The sequence below is a fragment of the Bos indicus x Bos taurus genome, chromosome 11 (assembly GCF_003369695.1).
Source record: "Bos indicus x Bos taurus breed Angus x Brahman F1 hybrid chromosome 11, Bos_hybrid_MaternalHap_v2.0, whole genome shotgun sequence".
Taxonomy (NCBI): domain Eukaryota; kingdom Metazoa; phylum Chordata; class Mammalia; order Artiodactyla; family Bovidae; genus Bos; species Bos indicus x Bos taurus.
In genome coordinates this window covers 72039492-72057008 of record NC_040086.1, presented here as the reverse complement: position 1 = coordinate 72057008, position 17517 = coordinate 72039492, and the positions used below count along the sequence as shown (strand labels likewise).

Sequence of the window (17517 nt, the reverse complement as noted above, 5' to 3'; positions counted from 1 at the left end):
GGGGGGTTTTGGCCTACACGGCATTGCAACAGATCTTTGAGGGTGGAGGGGCTGGGAAGGGGGCGGGGGGCTGTGCAAGGTCACTCTGGACGAGGGATTCCCTCAGTTCCCAGATGACAGATTCTACGTCCCCCTCCCGAGGAGTCGGCACAGGGCTGAGAGGTGCAGTTGACACAAGTTTATTGGCGGAGCTTCGGCGGAGTCTCCCTCTCTCTGGGACAGCCGAGGGCACAGCACCAACAGAAGGATGGACAGACAGAATCCCACACAGACACACGGATGGTGCAGACTCATAAAGATCACAGCACAGCCACGCAAGGCACAGAGACACACAGGCCACAGCACCAAGAAACACACACAGACACAGAACCACAGGGCTAGAACACACGGACAAAGTGCGGGCTTTGGGGCTCCTGCATAGACAGAGCGAGGGCCACATGGGGAGGGGGCCCCTGCTGACCTCCCCCAGGCATAGGCACATGGACAGCACACAGACAGGCAGTTGCCCCCAGCCAGCCAGGCTGCCACGAAGACAAATGAACTGCACAGAAAGGACACTGGGGATTCCCCAGACCATGGGGAGTGGGAACCATAGGACTTCTACCCACCCCCACCACCACTGCACTGATTTCCCTGCTCAGCCTGACTCTGGCCTACTCCCTGACACACACACTTTGGTCTTGCCCACTGGGGCTGGGGGGGCAGGTGGTAGGTGGAAGCAGGGGAGAGGGGAAGGGTGCGGGCCAAGCTCTGTCTCTTCTCCGTGAGCAGGGAAGCAGGAGAGTCCAGGGCAGAGCCTGGGCCTGGCAGTGGGGTATGGCTGGGGCCGGGGCTCAGGCTTGGGGGGGCTCCTGGCAGCGCAGGCACTGGGCCATCTCAGGCTGGTATTGCTCGACCTGCAGGGTACAGCTGGAGAATCCAAACCGGGAGTGGAGCCGGGATGTAGCTTCAGCTAGGACAGCTTCGGGGTCGGCCGTGGAATCTGCGGGGGAGTGATAAGAAACAGCGAGCTCCCTGGGGAGTGGGGAGCCAGGCCAGGGTCCAGATAAGGATGGGTGAAGGGGAACCCAGGGGTTTTGCATGGCATGAAAGCCAGGATTGAATGGGACCTTTATTTTCTCTCTCTGTTGTACGAACAGTGTACAACTGTTCAAAGAAAAGCTTGGGGAGACTCATCCCTAACTGACTAGCCTAACACGCTAAACTGTTCTTATTTTGCTATTCGCTTCTTCTCTTTGGGTGTCTGTGTACAGCTGTGTATTTCAGCAGCCATACCACCCGATTTTTCACAACGATCCAGATGTCAAATATTCTGTTCCCATTGTCCCTCTAGAGTTACCATCAAATATCCTACAGAGTATAATATTTTTGGCATCCAAATTGCAAGTCTCTGATTGCTTCTTGCATCTGGAAGAAACTCAAAAATCCTTTGTCAGCTTGTGAGTCACCCTATATATTTTAAATAGTTGAATCATAATGTGGCTATAATTTTATATTCAGCTTTCTCTCTTAGCATTATACCATAAACATTTTTCCTAGTTGCCATACAGTCTTCATAATCATCATTTTTAAAAGTTACATGGAGTGAGAAGCCACAATTTACCTCTCTGTGCCCCACCACTTAGACCTGTGGGTACCAGTGATCTTTTAAAGGATTACTGGTGCCCTGTACTACTTTAAAGAGGGTGAAACTTTCCCCGGAACACCTTGTCTAGGGCGCCAACATGCATGAGAGAGAGAGAGATACAAAAACAGAGCTAGAGGTCGAGAAAGCCAGAGAGATGGGAACAGTCCCAGTAATTCAGACCAGCTTCCTGTGTTTGGAGGGTGGGAGGGGAAAGGACAAATGTTTCTGGGAAGTAACTGGCTGGGGCTAGCGTGGACTCACCAATGGCCAGGTGTGCGGAGGCGACGTAGTGCGTGAACGTCAGGGACCACAGGTGCAGCTCATGGATTGCCCGGACTCCCGGCACCGACAACAAGGTGTCCCGAACGGGTTCAAAGCTCACACTTCGGGGGGTCCCTGCAAGTAGCACCCACCACGTCTTACTGCCAAAGCTGCTCCTGCCCAGAGGTCAGGACCCCACCTCCCCCATCCTGTACCACTCACCCTGATCCCCACAGTTCACCCCATCCCTGAATCCTCCTTCCAGCAATAAGCCTTCTCTCCACACACTCTTCAGAGGAAAGAGGGGTGCCTAGTACTGGAGTGGGGTCAGGGAGGGCCCGGTGTGGGGGATGTAGGAAAGCGGCATCATCGGACTCACCTTCCATGAGGACACGGAGAACATCTCGCAGGGTGGGAGCTGTGGATCCAAGGGCACAGATGGAGAAGAGGAAGGTGCTGATGGGGTCAGCTGCTTTGTACTGAGGCTGCACAGAAAGAAAGCCCTAAGAGCCTGGGAACTGGGAACCTTTCAGGGGAAGATCTAGGGGCACCCTGGACAAACAGGACCTGAGAGGGGAAAGGGACCATAACCCTGGGCCAGGGGTCCTATGGAGCTGGGAGGTGGAGTAGGGTGGGGATGGGGACCCAGGGAAGGCAGGGCTGGGATGTAGAGAGGCGAGGGCAAGACTGGGCAGGCTTGCACACATGGTACCTTGAAGTAGATGAGGATGGAGGCAATCAGCACCCCAAGGCTCTGCAGGAGGTCTCCCAGCACGTGCACAAAGGCCGCCCGGACGCTGGTGTTCCCCAGAGGCAAGGGCTCCCCGGACCCCTCCTCCAGCGGTGCATACTCTGCCCCTCTAGACCCATGGCTGTGGGGGGGCCCAGCCTGGTGCAGCACAAAAGCCATTCTGAGGGGGAAGCAGAGCAGCTTAGCCCAGGTGGCCTGCTCCCAGCATCCTCCACCCACTTCCATGCCCCCTCCTCTCACCTCCCAGGAGCCCTTTCTCTACCTGTTTTCTCCCTATTTTCCCAGTCCTCAGAAGAAAGCAATGCTGTCCAAGAGAGACAAACAGAGCCACCTGGGGGGAGGAATACTTGGTACTAGAGATGTAGATTCAGATCTTGGCCCTGCTACTGAAATTGCTACATGTCCTGGGCAGGCAAGGCCCCTTGTCACCTCTCGTTATTTGTTTTGGCCACACCGGGTAGTTTGCAGAATCTCAGCACCCCGAACAGGGATCAAACTCCAGGCTCTCATCCATGAGAGCTGGAATCCTAACCACTCGACCATCTCTCATTAACTGAATGTCAGGGGTGACACTACCTACCTCGTAGGGGTGGTTGTGTGCTTTAAATGGACAACATTGATGATGGTCCCCAGCAGAGGGGCCAGTACCCAGCAGGCCTTTAACCAAGGTCTGTTGACCCTGAATTTTAGGTCTCCCCCCCAACCCCCTCTCAGACATCCCCAGGGCAGCAAGGCAAGAACTGTGTGCATGTGCTGCGGGTCTGCTGGGTGAATAGTCTGCTCTCCAAGCCTGCAGGAGGACCCCTCACCCCCACTCCGACATGGTGCCTGCTCCATACTGGAACGTACAGCAGATTGGCACAGACCGCAATGCTGGCGGTCAGCAGCATGGCACCCCCCTCGATGTGGTAGTCGCTGTGCAGCAGACGGATGAAGGCCAGGTACAGGAGGATGCCAGTGACCATCCAGAGGGAGACCACAGAGGCCAGAGCCCCCAGAGTCTCTGCAGGGGGAGACAAGCTGTTAGAGAGCGGCCCAGGACCCTGAGAGGTACCTTCTGGCCAGGTCGAAGGGTTCTCAGGCCATGCAGGCACCTTACCTGAGCGGTGCCAGCCAAAGGTCATGGTGCGGGTGGCTGGACGGGTAGAGAGCCAGAGGGAGAAGAGGCTGCCCATCATGCTGCCCACGTCCGCCAACAGGTGGGCCGCATCAGTCATAATGGCCAGGCTGTGCGCCAAGTACCCACCTGCAAGGGTGAAGTGACGTATCATCTGGTTCCATTAAGCAAATATCATGCTGTGCGTGTGGAGGCATGGAAAAGAGATTGGGGGGGACATATACCAAAATGTGAATGGTGGTTTTTCTCTGGTGATGGGATCACACATCTTCTTTTCACTCATTCGCGTTTTCTAGTTTTTCTACAATAACAGTTTCTTTTAAAACATTCAGCTGCACCAGGTCTTAATGGCAGCACGCAGGATCTTCCATCTTTGATGTGGCATGTGGGATCTTTAGCTGCAACATGTGGGCTCTGGTTCCCTGACAGGGATTGAACCCAGGCCCCCTGCACTGGGAGCGTGGAGTCTTAGCTACTGGACCACCAGGGAAGTCCCAACAATAACATGTTTTAATAAGCAATAGGGCTTTTAAAGGACCAGTTTGTACTGATAAGCCAGTCCTGAGTCCCCCTGGTACTGCCTGTCCCTCACCCTCTCCTACTTCCCGAGTCCTGGACACCCGGCTCCCCCGTCCCAGCCAACCCCATCTTGTCTGCATCTCCACCCAGGAACTTAGGCAGGCATCCTGCGGATGGAGTTGGAGGAGCTGCTCTCTAACTTACCAACCACCTCCCCGGCCATGAAGACGCAGCACACAGCACAGGCGGTGCACAGCTGCCTCTGCGCCTGCATCCTCTCCGGGGTGAGACCCGGCTGAGGCAGGGGGTCCCGGTGGCAGTGGTGGAAGGACATCTCCACAGGTTTGGGCTCCTCGGGGAGGGGCTCAGGAGCCTCTGTGAAGAGACTGAGGCAGGCAACACAGTTCAATCTGGGGCCTGGCTCAAGGGCTCGCCTGCTCCTTCCTCACTCCCAGGTCCTGGGTCCCCTAGATTAGCTTCAGCAGATGTCCCATCTCTCTCTCCTTTTCCCAGTCCTGGTCAAAACCAGGAGCCTTGTACACAGAGGGCCACAGGAGAGATGGGGGCTGAACGGACGACTCAGATCGCAGCCTCCCTTTTCCTTTCATATACAGAGCCGCAGAGTCTCACAACACAAAGGAAAGCACCTTAGAGATGAGCTAGTCTACCGCTTACTAAGGAATTAGACGGACAAGGCTCAGAGAGGGAGGGGACTTATGGAGGCGACACAGCTAGTTAGTGGTCGAGCTGAGATTCGACTCCAACCAAATCAAGTCATTATGACAGGCATCACAAGGAATACAAATGAACTGAGTATCCTTTCTAATCTCTTGGAGCCTTTGGTGAACAAGACAAATGTCTACCTAAGTACTGTGAGATGTTTTAGAAGGTAGCTATTGCCTTAGAGCTGGAGAAGGCAATGGCACCCCACTCCAGTACTCTTGCCTGGAGAATCCCATGGACGGAGGAGCCTGGTGGGCTGCAGTCCATGGGGTCGCTCAGAGTTGGACACAATTGAGCAACTTCACTTTCACTTTTCACTTTCATGCATTGGAGAAGGAAATGGCAACCCACTCCAGTGTTATTGCCTGGAGAATCCCAGGGATGGGGGAGCCTGGTGGGCTGCCGTCTATGGGGTCGAATAGAGTCGGACACGACTGAAGCGACTTAGCAGCAGCAGCAGCAGCAGCATTGCCTTAGAGCAGCGAAAACAAAGTGCTATCAGGGTTCAGATAGAGGGATACACTGACTCTAATGAAGACACCAGGGAAGGTCCGAAGGACCCGAAGGCCCAAGGACACTGAAGGAGGCCCCTGAGAAGGGCCTGGGCAGATAGAGAGGCTTTTGATAAAGAGGAGGTGCATGTGCCGGTGAAGGCAGTACGATGGGGAAGTGGTGTGAAAGTGCTGGGTGGGGCTCAGACCTGCCTCCTTCCTGGACCTACCTCCGGGTGCCTCCATTCCCGGTCCTTCCACTTCCCTCTCTAGACATGCAGCTGAATGTGGCCCTTTAAGAGAGGAGTAGAATGTGGGGACCCAAAAAGTCTGAAGTTCTTGGCACGGAGAATTACTGGCCAGATTCCAGAGCTGGGTTGTCATGGGGAGGAGACAGTGCAGACTGCTGTGGCTGGGGTGGCAGCAGCAAGAGCGCTGGGTTGGGAGTCTGTCATGCGTTAGTGGGACCAGTGGGACCATAAGCATCCAGCAGAGGCCGCCTTAACTGCACAGGACCGTAAGCCTCCCTAGACCAGTGAATGGGTCTGGGGGGCCTCACCTCTAGCATCACCTGGGGATGCGAGAGGCTGAGCTCAGACTGACTGAATTTTCAGTCCACTCTGCCCTAATTCTCGACCCTGATACCACCCAACCTAAAGTCTGAGGGGTGGCAGTGGCAGCGGGGGGGTGGGGGTGGGGGTGGGCGGGGAGAATAGAACCTTCCACAGCATAAAGGACCTAAGTAGAAAAGTACAGTCCTGGGAATTCTATGGAGGTGTGACAAGAAAAACCTTGAGAGAAGATGAAGGCTCCAGATGATAGAAAGGCAATCCCAGTAGTAAAGTGGGGAGGGGTGCCTGGGGGTCTTCTGGTTGAGGAAAGCTCTGCCAATGGGTGAATTTAGGTGGGAGGGAGGAGAGGGCACATTTGGTGCTTCTAGGGAAAACTGGCAGGTAGATTAACTTCTTGGAATCCCCTTCTAAGACTTAGAATCTAGATGGGTAGGATACAGGTGTGTTTCCAGAGGAGACAGGAGATGAGGGTGGCTTTGAAATCTGTCCTCATTCTTCAACAAGATATACCGGGCAGTGTAGCAGTGTACATGTACTGAAGCTCAGGCTGGTGGGAGACATGTGTCACAAATGACTTACTATGCAAGGAGAAGCTGGGGCTGGAAGGGTTATGAACAAAGGACTTCATCACAGGGGAAGGAGTGACCAACTCTAATGGGAATAAGGAGAACCTCACAGAGGTAAACAAAGGGGCTCCAGACATGTGGAATGACAATGACAAGATATGCAGCTTGGAGCGTAAGTGTGAGGAATCAAGGGAAGGACTGAGGAAGAAAGTGATGGGCTCAAAGGAACGTAAAGGGAGATGCGCTGATTGATTTGATCGTTCCTGAGCCGTGAGATGAATGACCTTGCTGATGCACTAGTCTGGGAGGAAGAGAGGAGAGGAGATGGAGTGGTCCAGAGCAGACCAGGCCAGAGGCTCCCTGCGCAGAATTTTAGAGGAGGGGCAGGCAGGTAGGGAAGAACCTCTTTCAGAAAATACTGCAGGATTTGGTGACTAATGGTCATATGAGAATGAGGCGAAACTAGGAGTCAGAGATCCGGGTCTGAAGAACAAACAGAGGGTAAGTGGCTTTGGGGCAGTGGGCAAGATGCCCTTCCTGGCCTGGGGAAGACACAGTGCAGCCAGGCATCAAGGTAGTCAGCCATCAACAGGCTGCTCCCTTTTGTTTGGCATTAATTGGGCACTAAAGAAGCCTCATTGTTGGTGTGTGGGTGTAGTGGGGCTACCTGCTGTTTAGAGAGAAAGAAAGACAATTCTCTCTCCCTGGCCCTCTGAAACCCCGGACTAACAACAAATAATATTGAGTGGGGTAGAGGGGACAGGTAGAGAGGGGAGACTGTCTTGAAGCAGAGTCAAAAGGGATGTGAAGACATGCTAGGGCCACGGCTGGAGCCCCCACAACTGTGGTCCTCCGTGGGAGGGATTCAGAGGGGGGTCTTCCCTCCCTTCTGCTCATCCACTCGCCCACCCATCCAGGTTTACGGCCTCCACCCAGAGAAGGAGCGAGAAATACACAGAGGCACCGCATCAGAGACAAAGGGACAGGGGTTGGGAGGGAAAAGGAGAGATGAGGAAAAAGAAAAAGCCGGAGACTCTGTCAAATTCCCGAGATAAACGGACGGTGGGCCAACAGACAAAAAGGCCGGCGGAGGTGACCAGGGAGGGCCCAGCGCGGCCGCTAGGAGGGACAAGGCGGACGAAGCCGGCGGGACGCGGAGGCGGTTCTCCGGCCGCCCCCGGCCCGCTGTCCCGACTGCTCGGCGCGCCTCATTTCACACCTCGCCGCCCCCGGCCCCGTCTGTGCGGAGCCGGGAATACCCCCGCCGCCCAGACCGCACCTGCTCCTTCCTTACCGCCCCCTCGCTTCCCCGCGGCCGCCCGCCACTCCAGGAGCCGACAAGACCCGCTGCGGAGCCCGGGCCCATCTTCGGCCTGGGTGTCCACAGCTGGAGGCTGCTCCCCGAACCCGGGCGCTCGGAGGGTAGGGCCGGGGGCCTGCAGATGGGACTCCGAGGGGCTCCCGGAGCAATGGGTACATCGGGGTTCCTGGAGCGGATTCCGGCCCGACGGAGGGGCAGTCGCTCGCGGGAAAGGTCGAGGGGCTTGGGGGGACGGGCCCGGGAGCAGTTTCTCGGGACCGGGAGGAGGGTGGCCGAGAGGAGCCAGAGCGGGGTGTCCGCCTGTAGGGGCCGGGGCTGGCTGTGCGAGCTGGGGGCGTCTGCGCGGCCAGAGAGGCAGAGCCCGGCCGCCACGAAGCCAAGGGGGTCGCGGTGCGCTGGGAAGGCCAGCCGGCCGAGAGAGACAACGAAATAGAAGGAAAGCAGAAGGGTAGCGCCCCTCCTCAGCCGAGGGCGGACCCAGATCCGTCCTACCTCTTCAAACGCAGGCCGCCACCAGCGCCGCCGCGGTCTCGGGGGCCCACCAGGCGAGTGGTCTCCGAGCCCCCCGTAGTGGGAGACGGCTCCATTTCTCCGCGGCCCCCGACCGTCTAGGCCCCACCGAGGGAGGGAGAGGCGTGGCGGGCCCCGCGCCAAGTCTGAACGACGGGCCGACCCCCAGACTCCCCGCAGGGCCGCGGGGCCACCAGAGTGAAGGCAACTGCGGCGGCTGTGGCGCTGGGAGTCCGAACTGCGGCTCCCGCGGCTGCCGGAGCCCAGCCCCGCGTGGGGAGAGCTCCCCAAGCCCCGCCTCTAGGCTCCCCAGCCTCTCCCCTCCACGCCTAAGCCCCGCCTCCGGGGCCCTGTCCCCATAGACGTGGCTCTATTCCCGGCGCCAGAGCCAGGTGAGGAGGTGGGAGCTCTCTAAGCCCCGACCCTGTTCTAGAGAATGCTAATCTCCATAGCCCCGCCCCTAGGCTGACTAGTCCCGCCCGTGGCCCCGTCCACCAGCCCTAAGCGGAGCTCCTCAAGCTTGGGGGGCTTCCCTGATGGCTCAGATACTAAAGAATCTGCCTGTAATGCGGGAGACCTGGGTTCGACCCCTTGGTTGGGAAGATTCCCCTGGAGGAGGGTACAGCTACTCACTCCAGTATTCTTGCCTGGAGAATCCCATGGACAGAGCAGTCAGGTAGGCTACAGTCCATGGGGTCACAAAGAGTCAGACACGACTGAGCGACTTTCACTTTCAAGTTTGGGGACCTCCCAACCAATCTTCTCCCAAGGAACACCGACTTGTGCAGGTCCACCCCAGGGCATCTCAACCCCTCTCCACTACCCGTCACCTCGTGGCCCCAGCTCCCCACACACTGAGGCAGAAACAGGTGTGGAGGAGAGAACCAGAAAAAGGACGTGGGGTGAGCAGTATGACAAATCAGGGAGAACTCCAGGGACTCTGGCCAGAAACCCCTCTGTGAAGCATGTGAGGTCGGAATTCACAAGCAAAGTCGGCTGCCAAACGCTGTACCGCTCATGATTATTTTTATACAGAGACATGGGGTGACAAAAAGTTTCCAACTCTCCTTCAATTATTATCCCTATTTTTTCAGATGAGTAAACTGAGCCCCAGAGGAAGAGGTGTCCAAAGTCATGCGACCAATGAATAAAGGACCGGGACTGGAACCCCATCCTCCCTCCCTCTCGGGTCAGGGCGCCGCACTGGCGACTGGACAGAGACTGGCCGCAGTTCTGTCCCTTAGAGGCTGGGGTAGCCGGAGGGAAGAGCGCGCCACCTCTCAGTGGTCACAAGCCCCACGTTCATGGAGGCAGCGCTCAGCTTGCCAGCAGGTGTATTCCTTACTTTCAAAGCTATAGCACCTTCCCAAGCATTACCTCATTTTGCCTCATTTAAACTAAAGGCCAGGGTAAGGAGTGGCTTACAGCGAAGTCGGTGGCTGAGCTGGGAGTTAAAACTTCAAATGCACACTGTTCCCTGCCCCTCACACCTGCCGCCAGTGTGGAATGAAAAGGGGATGGTGCTGGATTGTGCACTCCAAGCTGTGACATTCTCTGAAGAGGAGGGTTCGTCGGAGTGGGGGAAAGAGTGAGCATGGATGCGGAAGGTGGAGGGTAGGAGTGGTTAGTTAGCCCAGGCAAGAAACCCATCAGACGCACCCTTCGGAATACACCGGACTTGTGAACACCTGTCAGAATGAATTTAGGGTTCTGATGATAGACATCTAATCCCAATATTGTTTTTCCAGACAATGAGACTGCGTGTGCGCTTCCTAAAACAACAACAACAAAAAAAACTGGAGTACATGCCAGACTGAGTGGTTGGAAGTGATGGGGTTAACCCGGGAGAGCTTCGCGGAGGAGGTGAGGCTTGAACGGATTAGGCAAACTGGGCGGCGGGCTGGCTGTTCTGGCGGGGGAGAGTGCAGCTCGTGCCAAGGTTTGCGGGCGGCGAGCGCTGAGGGATTGTACAGCTCTGGGGAGCGGTGAGGAACGGAAGCACTAAAGGGTCTGCGCGCGCCCTGGGCGCCGCGCCTCCACCCACGCCCTGCGCGGGGCCCGCGCCAGCCTCTCCTCCACGCGCTCGCCTCTCCCCAGCTCTCCGCGCGAGACCCAGCCCACAGTCCACGCGCGTCAAGGGAGCGAGGGTGGGGTGGCTTTCTTCCCTCGATCTCTCCGAGAAGCATGGGGCCTCAGCTTCCTCTGTGAGTTATGGGGAGGCAAACTGAATCGGCGAGAGGGGAAGCCACCTGCCAAGGTCACCTTGTTCGTCTGTGTCATAATCAGGGTGCAGATCACGTCCTAGCTCAGGTCCCCGGGCAAGTCTCGCCTGGCACCGTCGGGGTTTTGTTGTTGTTGTTGTTTGTTTGTTTGTTTGTTTTTGAAGCTCCGCACCGGGCCTGGGACTTGGCCAACTCTGAGAGCCTTGGAGCAGAGACGCGGGGGCCACCGCTCCCTCCAGGGCTCGGATGCTGTAGCCTCGCCCGGAGCGGCCGGCTCCAGCGAGCTGGAAAATGGGCAGACACCGCGGGAGCCTGTGCGGGACAGGGGCCGCTAGGCACGCCTCAGCCAATGACGACAACAGGGGAATGTGATAACAACAATGGCTTCCTCCGGGATTTCCTTTCCTGGGCAGCCCCTGCTAGGCTCAGGGACAGCAGCCCCGGGTGCCCGGGAGGGGGCGCAGACGCTGGCATGTGCTCACCGGCCACCCGGCAGGGAGCGAGAAGGCTGGAAGGGAAAGGGGCGTCGGAGCAGATGGATCACTGGGCTGCCTTTCCCCTCAGCTCCCTGGCCTTAGAACATACTGCCTGGGGAAGCTGAGTGCAACGGGTTGGGAGAATACCAACAGTTTCTTTTGCTTGGAAATTTATGCAAGATAAGCTTGGCTTTGAAAAAGACAGCTTGCACCTGTTTCTCAAGAAACCATCAAGTGGCCCTGTGAAAATCTTTGCAAAGTGTCCTCTTGAATGCCAGGTCTGAGGAAGACATTCTGCACCTGGACAGGAGATGGGAAGACTGTGCAGGAGTTAGGACAGCTTAGGGCTGGTGCCCTGTATGGAACACTTCATTCAACCTTCACTGAACAGTAATTTCCTGCCATGCACCTTGCTCTCCCACCTGGGGATTCCTGGTGAAAAAGATGGACGTGTTTTCTCCCCTCCTAGCTTTGACTTGATTTCTCTTCTGCAGTTTTGGGTTACTGATGTACCCACTCTTGATGCTCTTCTTCCTCAGATACTAATTTTCCCTAAGGTGTGTCCTTAGGCTATTCTTAGTCCCAAAGGAGATGAGGCAGGGAGCCCTGGAGGTTCTCAAAAGAACAGGTCAGTGCCAGCTTCCAGAGCACACAGTGACAGAGCAGCTCAAAAGGGGGCTTCAGGGGGCCGGACCAGTTCACATTGGGAGAAAAGGGGAGCAAGGCCCAGTGCTGAGGTCAGCATGTAGGCTGAGCCAGAGATCTTGGGCAAGATTTGGAGTCCAAGCCTGTGGACAAGGGTTAATGTGTGAAAGGGCCATGTCAGGCTGAAGGGTACATACAGAAGTGTTACCCCCAGAAAGCCTTTCCTGATCCCGCCATCCCCTGTCCCAGGTGGGTTACCTGCTCTTCCCTGGTGATCTCAAGGTCCCACAGTGCTTAGGTGCTGGGACCACTCACCACACGATAACAAAATCATTTGTTTTTCTGTCTCTTCACTAGAGCAGGAGCTGCCTGAAGACAGGTGTTGTCTTTCTCACCACTGTGTCCCCAGCTTGATACACAATCCCCCGTAAAGCCATCCCAGAAAGGAAGACCTGATTGTCAGAGTGGAAGCAGGATGGAGGAAGCAGGATTTAGTTGGAGACATAGAGGAAGAAGGAAGGCTGCAGCTTAAACGTCACCTCCTCAAAGAAGCCTTCCCTGATTCCCCCAAACCAGGCTAGTGCAGGTTATACATTCTCATTGCACACTTCTTTTTCTTCCTTAGCACTTATCATACCATAATTAAATTATTATTCAGGGATTATTTATTTCTTCACTTGGCTTTCAGGATGCCATAATCTAGTTTTCCTCTTATGTCATTGACTGCTTATTTTCAGTCTTTGCTGGTTCCTCCTCATCTTCCCAACCTTTTAATGCTGGAATAGTCCAGGACTTGGTCACCCTCTTCTCTTACCTTTCTACACTCAGTCCCATGGAGATATCATCCAGTCTACAGGTTCTAAAGACTACCTGGAAACAGCAAGAAATGATTGTTGAAGCTGGGGTATAGGTACATGGAGGATCATTGGACTACTCTGTTTTTATATGTGTTTGAAACTTTCTATTAAGAAAAAACTTTAAAAAATAAGTGGCATCTTACATGACGATTCCCAGATCTCTCTCACTTGAACTCTGATCTCATATACCCAGATCAATTTGACTTCTCCTCTTTAATGTCTAAAAGCGTCTCAAGATTCATCTAAAACCAAGCTCCTGATCATCAACCCATCCCAAACATTCCCTTCTAGCAGTCCTCCTGGGGCAGAACATGGGAACTCCATCCTTCCACTTGCACAGACCAGAAACCTTAGAATCATCCTTGACTTCTCTATTTATACTCCACATCCAATCTGTCAGCAAATCCTGTTCCCATCCTTGTCCAAACCACCTTTGTCTGCCTTCTTGATTATTGCAGTAGCCTTCTAGTTGTCTTCCTTTTTCTGCTTTTGTTGCCCTGTCATCTAGCCTCAATCCAGGCTAGGCAACTAGACCTGTTTCCTCACTCTCCATCTCACTCAGTATCAGCCAAAGGGCTTCCACTGGCCCACAAAGCCCTATGCAGTCCAACTCCTCTGATCTCATTTCATACTACTCCCATCTCAATCCCCAGCCACCCTGGCCTTTGTGCATGTGGGTCCTACAGCACACCAGGTACACTCTGCCAGATGTCTTCACAACTCACCGGAGGACCTGCTTCAGGTCCTAACTTGAATATCACTTTTACAGGCCTTCTCTGTTTTTCTTTTTAAAAATTGTATTCTTCCCTCAAAAATTTTCCATCTCCATCCCCTGCTTTATGTTTCTCTATAGTGATGATTACCACCCAACATACTGAATATTTTACTTGTTTACTGTCTATCTCCTCTCACCAGAATTTAAGCTACATGATGTCAGAAATTTTTGTCCGTTTTGTATGCTGCTATATCCCCGGTACCTAGAAGAGTATCTGGCACCTGATAGCACCTAATAAATATTTGTTGAAGATATTAATGAATGTCTGTCTTCCATAATAAGCCATAATCTATGAGAACTGATTATCATTGTATCTAAGGTACTAGGCATAGAGCAATGCTAAATAGGTATTTGTTGAGTAAGTGAACTGACTAATTAAAAGGACAGTTCATGAGAGGAACTGGTGTGAGGGCAACGGTATAGAGGATAGAAAGAACAGGGAGGGAAAAAAGACTGATGGTTACAGAAGGTTTAGGGCCAATAGCACGCAATGCATTTGGATGGGCAACTTGGTAGCAAATCGAAGCGTTCATTGCCATAATTTATAGACTTCTGTATTTATTTATTTGGCTGCACTAGGTCTTAGTTGCAGTACAAAGAATCTTCATTGGGGCATGCAGGATCTTTTAGTTGTGGCAGGTAGGATCCAGTTCCCTGATCAGGCCTCTGCATTGGGAGCTCAGGGTCCTAGTGACTGGACCACCAGGGAAGTTCCCATTGTCATATTTAAAGGGTTGTTTTGCACCTTGTAGGCTACGAGCAAAGGAGTAGTAATGATGGAGGCACTGCTTTACAAAGATCTGGTAGCAGTATACACCATGAGACTGGCAGTAGCAAGAGCAGTTAGGAGGCTAGGACAGCAGTTAGTGTGACATGGAAACCCTCTAACTGAGGTGCTTCAGCATTGTGGAAGCTGAGAAGAAGAAAAAAACTAGAGCAATTTTGAAAAAAGAAATGATTAAGAACTGGGCTCCCCGGATGGCTCAATGATAAAGAATCCACCTGCCAATGCAGGAGACATGGGTTTGGTTCGTAGTTTGGGAAGATTCAACATGCTGCGGAGCAACTAAGCCTGTGGGCCACAGCTACTGAGCCTGTGCTCTAGAGCCTGGAAGCCACAACTCCTGAGCCCCTATACCACAGCTGCTGAAGCTCAAGGGCCCCAGAGCCGGGGCTCTACAGCAAGAGAAGCCTCTGCAACGAGAAGCCCTCACACTGCAACTAGAGAGTAGCCCTGCTTACTGTAACTAGAGAAAGGCCCACACAGGGATGAAGACCCAGCACAGCCAAAAATAAATAAATAAAAATTTTAAAACAAACAAAAAAAAGAAACGAGTAAGAATTTTTGGCCCGAATCTGGGGGAAATAATGGTCCACAGCCCACTGATGTTTGGGTTTTGAGCAGCATTGTTGGAAAGAGTCGTAACATTACTGCAAATGGAGAAAGCAAGAGGAACAACCAGTGTGGGGACAAGGTCATGAGCTCAGATTGCAGAGTGTGGTTTTGAGGCAATGGAAGACTTGTGTGTGGATGGCTCTAAGGTGAGCTAAAACGGAGCAGTGCCAGCTGAAGCCACACCCACAGACTGCATCTCTGAAGTAGAGAGGAAAGTGCAGAAGCAGGAGCTTAAGGACCGAACCATACAGAATACCCACAATCAGGAGATGAAGGAAGGGAGAGGAGCCAGCAAAGAGGACAGGAAACTTATTGGAGATGGAGGAGGAGACTCAGAACAACACAGAGCCCCAGAGTTGAAAAGACATGAAATTGGTAGAGTTGAACAGAAAGAAGTGATTTAAGGCCCAAAGTCACCTCCCAAAACATAGCCTGATATTTTTCACTTCATTCAGTCACACTGCCTGAAACTCTGCCAGTTATTCCTTTTGTGTTAATAAGAATTAAGGGGATGAGGTTCTAATAGTTGCTCTCACTGTAAGCTGAATTACAGGGTTTTAATCAAATTGCTTCCCACCTAACCCTTAGGGATGAGATCATTTTAGGGAGGTGATCGTTTTTATTAGAAACATTTAAAGGAGAGAAAATGAGAGGGGTAATTTTGGAGTTTTGACTGCTTGGGGAACACTGTGGCACTGTGGGGGATATTTTGGATAGCCAGAGGGCAATGGGTAGAGGAATGAGAAAATAGAGTTCTGAGAGGCTGAGAAAGGATGTAGAAAGGGAATGGAAGGATCCCAATGGCAATTTCCAAATCTTCTTAGAGGGAGGATCTTGATTTACCCCTTATTCCTAGAGACAGAATGAAAAGCAACTTCTCTCTTTACAAAATTGGGAGGAGACAGGAGAGAAAGTACCGCAGTGATGATGATGACAACGATGACATAGCACTTACCACGTGCCAAGCATTGTTCAAATTAAATGTTTAATCTTCCTAACAACCCAAAGAGGCAGACTATTATCTCCATTTTACAGGTAAGGCAGGTGTGCCCTGTTAGTGTGAAAGTGTTAGTCTCTCAGTCATCCAACTCTTTGCGACCCCGTGGACTGTAGCCCACCAGGCTCCTTTGTCCATGTGCCCTGTTAGCCGGCCCTTATGTCTGCAGAGCCTGAGGCTGCAGGGCAGAGAGGACAGGGGTATAAAGCAGCTTCTCCAGTTGGAAGCCCTCCACCTCCCACCATGAGATGTTGGGAGGATGGGCGATGGCCCTGGGGAGGACCAGCAAACAAACTGGGCCAAAGGTGTTTTCAGCCACATGTAGTACATGTGCCTTCAACTGGGGGGAGCGAAAGCAGGACATCACCTGCTTTAACATCATCATGAAAGCAAGTGAATATCAACTACAACTTTAGTCCGTTTCTACACCTAGATTTTAAAGTGGGGAGGGAGCTGGTGTGTATAAGGAGCCAACGTGGTATATGAACTGAACTTGGAGTCAGAAGACAGGTCTAGAACTCACAGATTGACCTTGTACAGGTTAATCCTCTCTGGGCCACACTTTTATTAAAAAATCTAGGCATTGGTTAAGAGTTAAGTCTCTGAGGTCCCTTCCAGCTCAAAATCTGTACAATTCTAGAACCTGGGAATTGGGTATGACAAATTACAATCTCTCTCTCCCACCACATATGTTCGAGAGCGTGATATTTTGGGTATAAATATGCCAATGTGTGCTGTCTGAATGAGTATATTCCAGCTATATGACTAAAACTTCAGTTGTTTGTGGGTAAATAAGGGATGCTTCTTGGTTTTCCCCAGGAAAGACCACATGGCTCTATGAGGTAGTAAATTTCTAAGATCATTGACTCAAGATATGGTGGGAGGGCAAATGATTTCAGAAAAAATTTGAGTCCATCATCATCCTTTAGCGGTTATTTAAATTGTTTCCATTACTTTTTACAACCAAATTTAACTTAAATTTAACTTAGTCTTGATCTCAACCCTGTGAAACAGCCCAGGACTTCACAGAAGTGGGAAGAGACTCAGAGATTAAGTGACTTGTCCAAGATCACACAGCCTTTTAGAGCCAGAGCCAAAACGAAGACCTAGGGCTTCAGACTCCTGGCTTGAGTGTTCTTCCTAGTTCTGTGCTGGGTGTTAGAAGAGACCCCGTACATAGAAAAGAGAGTCGGAAGGGCTCTGTTTCTAGGGGAGGGCCCCAGGCCAGAGAGTGCCAGGCCAGTCTGACTGCTCTGTTCCCATCTCTGCAGCCTGCTGGCTGCCATATCATCTCCTTGAGAGCAGAGGGCTTAAAGATAATGGCTATTTCAAGAGCCACAAACTATGATTAGAATTAATTAGAATGTCAGAGGGCAGTGATAAGAAGTAATAACATTCTGGAGCCTCTGACAAGATGTGAAAGTGTTTACTAACCCTTCTCCGAACATAATTTGTCCTCTTTCTCAGGCTCACTTCTATAAAGCAGGGATGTGATCACACCACCTCCCAGGGCTATGAGGATCAAAGGAGACAATAAGGTAAAAGTGCTTTGAAAAGGTACACAAGTGTGTTTGTTCATTCAATTTAACCAACATTTACTGAGCATCTACAATATTCCAGAAACTACGTTAAGAACTGGAGGAAAACTAAGACAAATGAGAAACAAGGAGCCCAGAATTGCCATTACTCTC

At 52.7% G+C, this 17517-nt stretch overlaps 2 protein-coding genes across 2 annotated transcripts; one reads left to right on the top strand and one right to left on the bottom strand.

Annotated features, from left to right (window-relative positions):
- Nucleotides 1–163: 163 nt before the first annotated feature.
- SLC30A3 (solute carrier family 30 member 3) lies at nt 164–8736 on the bottom strand. Its single transcript, XM_027555828.1, has 8 exons — nt 8441–8736; nt 4480–4661; nt 3739–3885; nt 3489–3642; nt 2601–2799; nt 2268–2373; nt 1889–2023; nt 164–982 (listed from the first exon to the last, which is right to left on the bottom strand). The coding sequence occupies exons 1-8, from the start codon at nt 8533–8535 to the stop codon at nt 834–836; spliced, it is 1167 nt and encodes a 388-aa protein (XP_027411629.1). The 5' UTR covers nt 8536–8736; the 3' UTR covers nt 164–833.
- On the top strand, nt 6248–8430 carry LOC113901458 (translation initiation factor IF-2-like). The gene has a single exon (XM_027555829.1). The coding sequence runs from the start codon at nt 7636–7638 to the stop codon at nt 8398–8400; it is 765 nt and encodes a 254-aa protein (XP_027411630.1). The 5' UTR covers nt 6248–7635; the 3' UTR covers nt 8401–8430.
- Nucleotides 8737–17517: the final 8781 nt, after the last annotated feature.